This window comes from Pezoporus flaviventris, unplaced genomic scaffold (genome assembly GCF_033815535.1).
Source record: "Pezoporus flaviventris isolate CSIRO_AGI_PZ_B2104156 unplaced genomic scaffold, CSIRO_AGI_Pfla_v1 ptg000025l, whole genome shotgun sequence".
Lineage (NCBI taxonomy): Eukaryota > Metazoa > Chordata > Aves > Psittaciformes > Psittacidae > Pezoporus > Pezoporus flaviventris.
In genome coordinates this window covers 13,404,814-13,417,886 of record NW_026892573.1, presented here as the reverse complement: position 1 = coordinate 13,417,886, position 13,073 = coordinate 13,404,814, and the positions used below count along the sequence as shown (strand labels likewise).

The 13,073-nt window shown below is 40.1% G+C and overlaps 1 protein-coding gene across 10 annotated transcripts in view; it reads left to right on the top strand.

Annotated features, from left to right (window-relative positions):
• The window catches only part of FRY (FRY microtubule binding protein), a 230,202-nt gene that overhangs the window by 91,549 nt on the left and 125,580 nt on the right, over positions 1–13,073 (top strand). For 9 of the 10 annotated variants that reach the window (XM_061457548.1, XM_061457549.1, XM_061457547.1 and 6 more), the window contains one exon: positions 10,920–11,119. In XM_061457548.1, the coding sequence (XP_061313532.1) occupies positions 11,000–11,119 (120 nt within the window). In that variant the 5' untranslated portion in view covers positions 10,920–10,999. Of the gene's footprint in view, positions 1–3,099; positions 3,380–10,919; positions 11,120–13,073 lie in introns of those variants that run through there. The other variant, XM_061457545.1, reaches the window with a different exon arrangement.

Below are 13,073 nucleotides of genomic sequence, written 5' to 3'. Positions count from 1 at the left end.
AGAGAAGAGCATTCCCCACAAGTGGTATTTTAGCATCCATCAGCCCTACTGAGTGGCCATATACTTTCATGGATGCTGCATTTTGTTTCTAGCCTTCAGAGGACTGGATCTGGGACTTGTTCCGAGGCTCCATTCTGTTCCTTGTGTTCACCTAGAATTTACAGTCTCTTCTTGTGGTAAAAGGAATAGAAATTTGAAGGATTGCCCAGCCAAGTTTACAGGGGCTGGAACTGTCTTCTGTAGTTCAAGTATTCTGATAACAGTGAAATAAATATATCCAAACCTGGCAACAGCATTTTTTCACTAAGTCTTCAGACAGAAATAATTTAAAATATTGGTCTCATCTCAGTTAAATCTGTGACCAAATCCTGGATTGCCTTTAACACTGAAGATATCTCCTTCCTTTCTCTTCCCTGTGCCCTTTTACACAAATGACTCTCCTGAGGCATGTCTCTTTAAAGAGATGGAGGAATCTAAAATTTATAAATTAACCTTTTCTCCCTTACAGTTTCAGCATAATCAAGAGGTTTGAAGATTTCCATTTGGAAGAGCTTAGGTCATTTCTCATCACCTTTTTAGGAAATTCTCTGAAATCTGTTATTCCTTCATGTTCAGAATGAGCTGTTTTGCTTCAGAATCTTGAACTTCTATACATTTCCCTGCTGACCTCAAGGCCTCTTCCATTTTATCTGCTAGAGTAGGTAGTATTTCCTCTGGCATAGGGATTTACATGCTATGCCCAGACTTTGGTTTTGCATAGAATTACTGGGTTTTATCTTTGTGGCATTGCAGACCATCTACCTAATTGGTAACCCAAAGTTACTCTTCCTGAAGAATCCTGTATTGGGATTAAATAGGCTTTTGAAAGACAGGATGAATTGGGATAGTTTTATGTCAAGTTCCTGTGTCAAGATAGATGCACAGAATGACCTAGTTTCTTCCAGTAGCTGCTTGAGCAGTTTTAAACAAAGTCTTCAGAGATTTCATAGCAGCCTTCCAGTACCTGAAGGGGGCCTATAAGGATGCCTGGGAGGAACTCTTCATTAGGGACTGTAGTGATAGGACAAGGGGTAATGGATTCAAACTTAAACAGGGGAAGTTTAGACTGGATATAAGGAAGAAGTTCTTTACTGTAAGGGTGGTGAGGCACTGGAATGGGTTGCCCAGGGAAGCTGTGAATGCTCCGTCCCTTGCAGTGTTGAAGGCCAGGCTGGACAGAGCCTTGGGTGAGATGGTTTAGTGTGAGGTGTCCCTGCCCATGGCAGGGGGGTTGGAGTTTGATGATCTTAAGGTCCTTTCCAACCCTAACTATTCTATGATCCTATGATTTCTAATATATATAGTTTTAGAGACAACTTTGTTCTACTAAGAGGGGAGCTTTTTGACATACAGACTCTCTCATGTTTTCTTAATGTCTGTATGTGCCTGTATCTACAGTCTATGTTGGCATGCTGCTGTCAGAGAGTGAATTTTTCGCTACAGAGAATTTTTTTTACCTGTTAATGAGCCTTATCAAAATAGAGGAAGCTTTGCAGCAATACATTTAGTTAAGTATAATATCAAGGCTTCACAGTTGATAGTCTCTGCCTGGGACATATGTATCCAAAGGGTTATTACAGATCTCTCCATCCTTAGGATAATGCATGTCAACCTCAGCACAATTGGAAGTGTAAATGGTTTCCAGCACTAGAGAAGGTTTTCTATGTCTGCAGTGCTGTTGCTTATGGCAGATTAATACAGCAGGTTTAATATGGAACTTAGAAATTACTATAAACCATACAATCTTTTTCTTACATTTATTTTAATTATATTTATATAATTATATATATTGTATTTAATTATTTTTTTTTCTTGCATTTATTTTAAATTATATTTAGGTAAGCATACCATTGAGAAGAGGGGGGAATTATCTTAAAAATGGTATATTTACTCCCTGTTTTATCAACTCTTTTAATAAAAAATGGGAAATAAGCAGTAAGCAAAACATGTAGGTGAATATTTATTCCTATGAAGAGTATTCCTTGTGAAGAGTAAGGCCAGTACCTCTACCACTGTGCCTTAGCCATTTACTTTCCAAATAGCCTGAATGTGGGTGTTAGATGTGCACTCAATTCTTCCTGATTTTTCATTTTTGACTGTAAATCCCCCTAAGAGAGGATCAGAAACACAAAAAAATCAGATATCGATAGCATCAATTGGTCACCTTGAAGTCCTGTACTTTAAATAAATTTCCTATCATATATATTGCATGTCATTAATATGATATTTTATTGGATAACTTTATGCTTGTATGGTTATTTTTTGTTAAAACATGCAAATGAACTATGAAAGTAATGCTTACATTAAAACAGTTCTGCTACTGCATCTTAACTAGTATGCTGGAATAACATTTTCCTTGGGAATCTTACAGTTTCTTTCATCAAGATAAAAATGGGTCTGCTAGACTTTTAGTTTGTTTCTTTCAGCAAAAGTTTTCCTTTGAATTTTTCTCTTTTTCTGTCAAGTTCAGACTAATTGGGAAAGTTTTCCTTCAAGGGTGAAAAAGCCACCTTTTGGTAACATTGGCACATGTATCACATCCTTGTAAATTAAATTCTTCACGCTTTATTTAATAATGTATTTTCTTTCTACTATTATAATTGCAGTTTTAAAGGAAAGCAGATTTTCTTAAGAGTTATTTCAGCAGCTGTATAATTATCCTGAAGGATATGTGGTTTCTCACTGACTCTTGGCATGGGAAAAGAAGAGATACTGCATTAGTTTTATCACAAGGAATTTGGACTGTATGTACTTCTGGCCAAAAGACCTTAATTGCAAAGGAAAACCCATCCTATGTTGTTTCTGTGCTTTGCATTTCCATACTTACTATTTTCACTTTGGATTGTATGATAGCATGTGTGTTTGATATACATAGGTTTTTAATGACGAACTCCATTATACTGTCTCATGTTCTTGGCGTGCCTGAAGTAGTTTCACTAATCTGTCAGCATAGTATGTACTTGTGGATAAATATAGACATGCAGCCACTCTGTGAGTGGTCATCATCATATGCTGAAGCTAAAAATTACCCCTTTGGTTATGGAAAGGCTGATCTGATCCGGAGGCCTGCTCTAACTCACACATTGTAGGTCTTCAGCACTTGTCTGTTAAAAAACAAAACCTGAAAACTGAAAGAAATGTATGCCTCAGTGCTGAAAAATTTGTAGTGAAGTATGAAACAGGATTATGAAGCAACTCCTTTCCTTTTTGATTTTAGTTAGAAAAGAATTCTAACTTTTCTAACTGAAGGAGTGGAATATTTTAGGTACACACAGGCTCATGGATATTACAGTAGCATGTTGGAGAAAATCCAGTGTGATCGGCTTTATAAAGGGGCTCGGTAGGTACGAAAATAATGCAAATACATGTTTGGGGTGTGTTACTAGATTTTTTGGTTTTGCTAAAATGTGTATTTGACACAGTTAACTAAAACCAGTAATTTCTGTTTCTTCTGCTTAAGGATACTGAAAATCCAGTAACTGTGTTTGGGTGAAGTTGTGTCCAGTGTAGCCAGAACCTTGGCTTGTGCATTGTGATTGTTCTGTTGTTTTGCTTCATCTTAGAGCTTTAAGAAAATTACCTGAAGTATGCGTCATAGCAGAGACTCTCTTACGTTAATTGCATTTTGTACTCATCCCCATTATCAGCTCAGTGACCGTGTGTGTTTGTGTGTTAAAACTACTGTGCTTTTCAACAACTATTTCTCTGACTGGGGAAAGGATCAGTACAGGAAAAATTTCTGCAGTGATTTTAGTTCAGTAATTATTTCTATAGTAGTAGTTTATGGTTGTGTTGACAACTGTATGGGATATTGTATTTACTACTTCCATATTTACTCCTTGGTTTTTTATTTTTTTTTAAATACATTGAAAAAATCCTATGGTTATAGCCTGAACTAAATTAAAATATTCTGTAGGAAAAGAGTATTGTTTAAATACAGCTTATTGCAGATACATTAGGAAAATAGGGAACATGTGGAACATGTGCTGGAAACAAGAAAATGGGTTGTTTGAGAGAAGTAGCCCTCAGACAGACAGAATTTCACTTGAAAGTGGTGCAGACATCTCGTAGTTGCTCCAGCATAGTTATTTTTTTTGTACAGATTTTCCTAGGCTAGGAGCTTTAAATATTTATACAACTTTCTAAAACTGACCTATAGATTCCTTGCTATTGCAGGGCAATTGGGCATCAGGGTTACCATGGTCTGCTGCATGTGCATCACCATTCATTGTCCTTTGGAAGGAGCTACTTTTCTCTAAATGAAGGTTTTAGTTTAATGCAGTACTTGTGCGGTGACTGGTACCCCACAATGTGTTAGGAGTTCAGTCTAATTGTTGCAGTGGTCCATTCCAGTACTTCTCTTTGTAGAACATTTTTGAACATTATTTTGAAATCAGGTAGTAAAAACTTAATTTGCCAATGAAATCAATATTTAGAATTTAGTATAACCCCCTCCTCCCACCCCACTCTCCCCAGGTGTCTCCTACATAAACCCGTACAAACTGTATGTGGTGATTTCTCACATAAAAATTATGCCTGTTATTTAATGGGGCAGAGTTTCACTGGCATAACTGACAGAAATGGGCACATCCTTTTTAAGGCACACATCGTAATGTGTCAACATAGAGGGACCAATCATGGATGACTTTAATGCTGTTTCTTAAATTTTGAGTCCTTGATTTCCAGTTTTATGTCCCAGAGGCAAACTGGGATTTATCGCTCTCAGTCTAGGAAAAAGGACTATATGCTTTTAAAGCTCATACATCATCAATATGGATGTCAGTCATAGTCTAGTCACTGGGCCAGATTTTTGCAATGCAAATATCAAGCATATGCAAATACTTGAGATAATGGAACTGAAAAGATGCATTAGAAAGCCAAACCTGTATATAATAGTTCATGACCAACTCATGATTGTGTTACCCTCACACTGTTGGCAATATTAAGTTCCCCACTGAAGATGCTTAAGTGGAGTTAGCAGCTATAAAATGATCTTTTGAAAGTTTGAACTAAATCTATGTCATATGTCAGTCATTTCTATAACTGCTTTAATTGCAATGATAGATATTAACCCCAAGGATATTATTTTTTCTTTATCTGAGGGAAAGGCTGTACAGTTCCACATTTCAAAGAAGGGCAAGAATAAAAATTTTGGCTGCACTGACAAATCTCACAAATAATTGCATTTCTCCATTACAGTGTGCAAATAATTGATTTTTCAGTTACATGTCTGAAGAAAAAAAAAGGATTAGATCAGCCTACATCACAACCTAACAGCATCATCGTTAAAAAGCTTCCTACTAACAATGACTGTGGATTTAAATTCCAGTCTCGAAATCCTGAGTGAATGCCACAATGATTGAGGTAAAGGGCGGCAGCTCCCAGGTAGTTTGAGCAGGGTTTCTCAAACATAATTGCCTCTATACAAATGCCCGTAGCATGGGGAACAAACAAGAGGAATTAGAGATGTGTGCACGTCTACGGGGGTATGATATAATAGGCATCACAGAAACATGGTAGGATGGCTCCTATGACTGGAGTGTTGGGATGGAAGATTACAGGCTCTTTAGAAAAGACAGGCCTGGCAGATGGGAAGGGGGGGTTGCTATTTATGTTAGGGATAGGCTGGAGAGTATGCAACTCTGTCTGGGGACAGGTTAGTAGTCCACAGAGAGTTTGTGGGTCAGGGTTAAAGGGAATATAGCTTTGGGAGACATTACTGTGGGTATCTGTTACAGACCGCCTGATCAAGGAGAACCTGCGGGTGAAGCACTCCATAGACAGATAGGAAAAGCCTCACACTCACAGGCCCTTGTTCTCATGGGTGACTTCAACCACCCTGACATCTGTTGGAAGGACGGTACGGCCCGGCACAAGCAATCCAGGAGGTTCCTCGATTGTGTGGAAGACAACTTCCTTCTGCAAGTAATAGAGGAGCCGACAAGGAGAGGTGCCATGCTTGACCTCGTGCTCACCAACAGGGAAGGGCTCGTTGGAAATGTGACACTCCAGGGCAGCCTTGGATGCAGCGATCATGAGATGCTTGAATTTGAGATCCTCAGGACAGTGAGAAGAGCATGCAGCAAGCTCAGTGCCCTGGACTTCAAGAGAGCAGACTTTGGCCTCTTCAGCAACCTGCTTAGTAAGGTTCCATGGGATATAGCCCTAGAGGGCAGGGGGGCCCAAGACTGTTGGTTGATATTCAAGGATCACCTGCTACAAGCTCAGGAGTGCTGCATCCCAACCAGAAGGAAGTGCAGCAGGAGGGCCAGGAGACCTCCTTGGATGGATAAGGAGCTGCTGAGGAAAATTCAATTGAAAAAAGAGGCTTATAAAAGGTGGAAGCAAGGACAGGCGGCCTGGGAAGACTACAGGGATGTTGTACAGGAAGCTAGGGACCAGGTTAGGAAAGCTAAGGCTCAGTTGGAATTAAATTTAGCTAGAGGTATTAAAGATAACAGGAAGGGATTCTACAAGTACATAGCAAATAAAAAACAGACTAGGGAGAATGTAGGCCCCCTCAGGAAGCTCTCAGGAGAACTGGCTACACAGGATTTGGAGAAGGCTGAGGTTCTGAATGACTTCTTTGCCTCTGTCTTCACTGGCAAAGGCTCTGACCAAACCACCCAAGTCTTGGAAGGCAGACGCAGGGACTGTGAGAATGAAGATCTTGGGCCCACTGTAGGAGAGGACCTGGTTCGAGACCAACTTAAAAATCTGAACGTGCACAAGTCCATGGGTCCTGATGAGATCCATCTGCGGGTCCTGAAGGAGCTGGCGAATGAAGTTGCGAAGCCGCTGGCCATCATATTTGAGAAATCATGGCAATCAGGTGAAGTTCCCGATGACTGGAAAAAGGGAAATATAACCCCCATTTTCAAGAAGGGGAAAATGGATGACCCGGGGAATTACAGACCAGTGAGTCTCACCTCTGTGCCTGGCAAAATCTTGGAGCAGATTCTCCTGGAAGGCATGCTAAGGCACATGAAAAACAACAAGGTGCTTGGTGACAGCCAGGGTGGCTTCACTATGGGGAAATCCTGCCTGACCAATCTGGTGGCCTTCTATGATGGGGCCACGGAACTGATGGACAAGGGTAGAGCAGTTGATGTCATCTACCTGGACTTGTGTAAAGCATTCAACACTGTCCCACACGACATCCTTGTCTCTAAATTGGAGAGACATCAATTTGATGGATGGACAACTCAGTGGATAAAGAACTGGCTGGATGGCCGCACACAAAGAGTTGTGGTCAATGGCTCAATGTCCAGCTGGAGACCAGTAATGAGTGGTGTCCCTCAGGGATCGGTGTTGGGACCAGTCTTGTTTAACATCTTTGTCGCTGACATGGACAGTGGGATTGAATGCGCCCTCAGCAGGTTTGCCGATGACACGAAGCTGTGTGGTTCAGTTGATACGCTGGAGGGAAGGAATGCCATCCAGAGGGACCTTGACACACTTGTGAGGTGGGCTGATGCCAACCTCATGAAGTTTAACCATGCCAAGTGCAAGGTCCTACACCTGGGTGGGAGCAATCCCAGGCACAGCTACAGGTTGGGCAGAGAAGAGATTCAGAGCAGCCCTGCAGAGAAGGACTTCGGGGTGTCGGTTGATGAGAAAATGAACATGGGCCAGCAGTGTGCGCCTGCAGCCCAGAAAGCCAAGTGTATCGGGGGCTGCATCAAAAGGAGCATGACCAGCAGGTCGAAGGAGGTGATCCTGCCCCTCTACTCTGCTCTTGTGAGACCTCACCTGGAGTATTGTGTGCAATTCTGGTGTCCTCAACATAAAAAGGACATGGAACTGTTGGAACAAGTCCAGAGGAGGGTCACGAGGATGATCAGGGGACTGGAGCACCTCCTGTATGAAGACAGGCTGAGGAAGTTGGGGCTGTTCAGCCTGGAGAAGAGAAGGCTGCATGGAGACCTCATAGCAGCCTTCCAGTATCTGAAGGGGGCCTATAGGGATGCTGGAGAGGGACTCTTCATTAGAGACTGTAGTGATAGGACAAGGGGTAACGGGTTAAAACTTAAACAGGGGAAGTTTAGATTGGATATAAGAAGGAAATTCTTTCCTGTTAGGGTGGTGAGGCACTGGAATAGGTTGCCCAGGGAGGTTGTGAATGCTCCATCCCTGGCAGTGTTCAAGACCAGGTTGGACGAGGCCTTGGGCGATTTGGTTTAGCGTAAGGTGTCCCTGCCCACGGCAGGGGGGTTGGAACTAGATGATCTTAAGGTCCTTTCCAACCCTAACTATTCTATGATTCTATGATTCTATAATTCTGTAAGGATGTGAGGCAGGCATGATCTCACACACTGCCTTCCTTCCTTCCACTCCTGCATGTCCCTTTCATACTAGATTGCGAATTTAGCAGCCAGTTTAAACCGAAATTGCCCGAGGAACAGAAGGCAAGTTTGAATTTAATTAGGTTGCTCCAGATTCCCTCAAGAGGGAGCCTGGAATGACTGCACTAGCCAGAGAGTCAGGCAGCCCTGCCTGGGTGTGTTTTACTTGGCAGAAGCTGGTTGGCAGGCAGCTGGCCTGCCCAGCCCTGGGTGCAGGACTGGGCACAGAGCTTGGGAATGATGGAGGGAGCTTGCGGTGATGACAGGGGGAAGGACAAGGTTTTTGCTGCACAAAGGACACAAATCCATAAGAAAATCAGGCTCACGGCTCACAAAAAAAAATTTTCCTAACTCAGCACTTGTCGATCAAACATATGAGTAAATGTGAGCCAATCAAAACAACGCATTTGGCAAATATATTAGTGATTGTAAAAATATTGTCTGACTCCTTCCTAAAGCTGTTTGTGGAGAAATTTCCATTACCTAGTATATTGATAGCTCATGTAAATTTGCATTTGATCCTTTGCATTCCACTGTCTTCATGCTTAAACTGTAGGAGAGCCTAGGTGATGACATTTATACTCTCGTGACTCTTTTTCATTACTTTGAAGTAGATTTTTATTCAGAATAACAGTGTATTTTTGGAAACACTGATGTAGAAATGTAGAACTATTCTGTAGACTCTGTTTTATCCAAAAACTCCTAATGCCAACAAGACTCTTTGATTATGCTTTTTCCCTCAAAAATCAAGTGCAACTTTGGAGGAAACAAGTCTAGCATGAAACATCTGTTGGAGTGGAGGAGGTGGTGCTGCTGTGCTGAAGACTGAAGGCATACCTTGTCAATCAGGATAGTTATTTTCAAAGCATGGATGTGTTACACATGAAGCATAATAGCTACATGAACGAAAGAATTTCTATCTTGCATTATAGTCATAAATGGTACTTATAAATTTTGATTTTTCTAAAGGAAAGCATGTTCTCTTTCCTCCAGTGCATCTTTTCTATTTTTCAGTAATACTGAATTGCAATACTGTGGGGAAATGCTATAAAGGTATTAGTTCACAATATTTTCCACAGTTTGTGTTGCATTAAAGCACCTCTGACCCAATCACCAACAGTTCTTACGGGTGTTACAACACTTTCATTGCATTCAGGATGGTTAATGGATGGTCTTTGCAGTGTTACTTAATTTGCTACTTTTAAAGTCTTTGGCAAAGCCAACAGAGAGTGCTACCAGTACCTTCCTGAAGGCCAGATGTGAGTTTTATTGCCAGTAAGAGCTAAGCCTGAGGATTTTCTTTTGGAAATTTTATGCATATAATAGTAATATTTGAATTAATGAGGTTTTGTTTCACAGTACTTAAGTTTATTTTTACTTCAGTTTCCCAGAAAGAACACTAAGTAAAGCTAAACCTAGTGCAGAATATCTTGATACTGGTTATGGGGAATCCACAGCGTGACAGGATAACTTAGATTGAAAGGGACCTCTGGAGGGTTAGAGAACTGGAGGAAGTTTCTCAGGGCCTTGCGCAATCAAGTTTTGAGTGTCTTCAAGAGTGGTGTTTCTACTCTGTCTGTAGACAACCTGTACCAGTGTTCGATCACCCACTCATAGTGGAAATTTTTTTCAATTTACCTAATTGGAATTTCCTGCATTCTAACTAGTATCTGTTGTCTCTTGTCCTGTCACCATGCTCAAAGAAAAGTCTGGCTGCATCTTTGCTATGCTCTCATTAGGTAGCTGAAGACTGCCATAAGATCTTCCCTTAGCCTTCTCTTAGAACTGAACTAGTTCAGCATTCTCTGCCTGTACTCATGTAGCACACATGCATGACCATCTTCATCATCCTCCCTTGGCCTTGCTCCAAAACAGGATCGTCATTCTTGTATGGGGGAGCCCAAAACTGGGCTTAGTACACCAGTTGTGATTGCACAAGTGCCAAATGGGACTGTAGGGTTTGGTACTTCCAGGAAAACTAATACAGAATGAACACTTTTTGTCCATGGAAATCATTTTGCATCTGACTCTTCATGTAAGATTTAGACTGGTGAAATGTCATTGTTTTTAAAGGAGCAATTCTTGACTGACCTCAGTATAAATGAGAGGAAAACCAGGCCTTTTACATCTCAGCTTAGACAAAAGACCAGACTCCTGACTTTTGCAAGGACAGGTCAGCTTGACTAGCAATAAAGAATAAGTTGACAGTTGAGCTGCAGATCTGACCTGTAAGACAAAGGATAAGAAATAAGGATGTGATTCAGTTAGGTGTCAGTAAGTCTTACCATGTAAAAAAAAGAGTATTTAATGTGCACTGCATGGTAAACACTACTTGATTTGGATGCATAAGATTTCATCTTCGATTTCTTCTTCCAGTCTAGCTTTTACCTGTAACTATACCAAGGAAATAGTATTTATGTGTTGTTTATTTCTTTGATTACCAACTAATCTCCAGTTTTGCTTTTGGCCATTGGGATGCTCTGGAAAAGATATATTGAATCACCCATAAGTAAATGTGCCTTTTCTGCATTTCAGCTTCTCCAGTTGGTAACGGATATATCAAGCCACCTGTCCCACCTGTTTCTGGTACACAGAGGGAAAAAGGACCTCCAGCCATGTTACCTATTAATGTTGACCCAGACAGTAAACCAGGCGAATATGTCCTCAAGAGCTTATTTGTTAACTTTACTACTCTGGCTGAACGCAAGATTCGCATTATCATGGCAGAACCTCTTGTGAGTAAAAAGAAACTCTTAAGTGTATATGTACTTTGCTTTGAATTTATTTTTAAATCAGACTGCTTGCTGTGAAATGAAGGATATTTTGCTTGTAATCTGCATTGGAGTTTGATAGTGTTTTCAAAACTGTAAGATATGCTACTATGGCAATTAGAAGGTTGTGGGAGAGGACAGAGGAATGCAAAATATGCTAAAGGGGTGACATGACATCCTGGGTTCAGGACGTCATGAATGTTATATGAATGACTATTTTATTTCTGTTTGCAATATGGGCACGTGTTAATGTGATTGAGAGGCAAAAGAGATATCAGCCAACATAGATTTCACACCTTTGAGAGCAGTTACTTCAGTCAAAATAGATTAGAAAATGCTGAAAAATTATTAAAACAGTATTTCTGAACATTACCAGTTTTCAGCTGAAACATGAAAACGAATAGCAATTCTGGTTCCTGTTTTAGTTCTGACTAGTGGTAGATTTCACAATCTAACAAAGTGCTGTAGCAGCTATTTTCCGGACTTGGAAAGCATGCGGAATTTGAAAAAAGAACTGCATTACAAGGTCTTGCACAGTCAGTGACAGACCCATCGTTATTCATATTTTAGGCAAATTTAACATACATCTGTTGCAAATTGTCTTCTGTAACTGCATTTCCGTGAGTCTGCTATTTTAACTTGAGGTGATGTTTTCTGTACATTCTTGTTATTTTGAATACAGAAGAATAGGTCTGTAAGCTACATTTTAGTTCTGACAAGGTAAAAATAAAAAAGTAAAAACAACCAGGAACCTGTATTTCTGAGCTGTAAGGGGATTTTAATAAATCTTTGCAACATTTCTGTTATTAAGCACAGTATAGAATACTTACTTTAGTTCCTCATTTTCAGGTCTGGGTATTCTGAACAGTAAAATTAAGATTGTGGCATCTGTTTAGCTTTATGTCTTGATTTAGATTCAGAAGCATCTGATGCTTGGAAATTTTTTCCAGACTTCCCACTGAAATATTAGGTAGATGCAAGATGACAGAAATATCTTACATAATTTGGAAATAACAGGAAGGAATATTTTGACAAGAATCCATTTTTTTCTTCTTTCATGAGTCCCCTCCAAATTACAAAAAGTGGAATAAACTGGCAGTCATAGAGCAGGTCCTTTAAAAAAACAATGTCAGCAGTTATTTGTTACCATCCAGTCCTCATGTGATGCATGTTGAAAATCTTCAAAATTTTAAGACAAAATGTGTTGAAAAATTACTTAACAAGGTCAGGGAAACAACAGAAAGACCAGTACTGAGAATGGAATTTCCTTGCAGCACCTCTGTTAGTCTTAAACCCTAACCTCTGCATTTTCATGTTGCATTTCAGACATAGATATGAACCAGTGACCCTGATTTATTCCCATTTCACCCTGTGTTAAGATAATTTTGAGTTGCTGTGTGTTGATATATTGTTTTTTGTCACTTTGTGAAGCTATGAATATCTGAATGTTGATCTTACCATATTCCAGACATTGTGCAGTGAGATTTTATTTGAAATATTCAACATAGAATGTAAAAATATGACAAGAGACTGGAATGTCATCTTCTTGTCAACATTTTCAGAATATATTTCTTACAGTGGTCTAACCATGAGACAGGAACGATAATTCAATTACATACATCTTACTAATAGGACATACCGGTCATGGCATGCTGCTGTTTGAGGATGACTGTGACAAATGTGTAAGCAGAATTATGAAGATATTCAGTCAAAATAATGTTGAAATAATTAGGTTCTAATGAAACAAGGAAAAAGGGCAAAAATTATTCTGGAATAATGCCTAAGAATTTAAGTCCACCCTTTTTGTGGGGCAGCTGTTGGATGTTTAGCAGCTTTGTTCCCACGTTTTTATTCTACTGAGTAGAATTGTGACCAGGGAGTCCCAGGGATCTGGGAGACAAAGATTATAAATTGATGG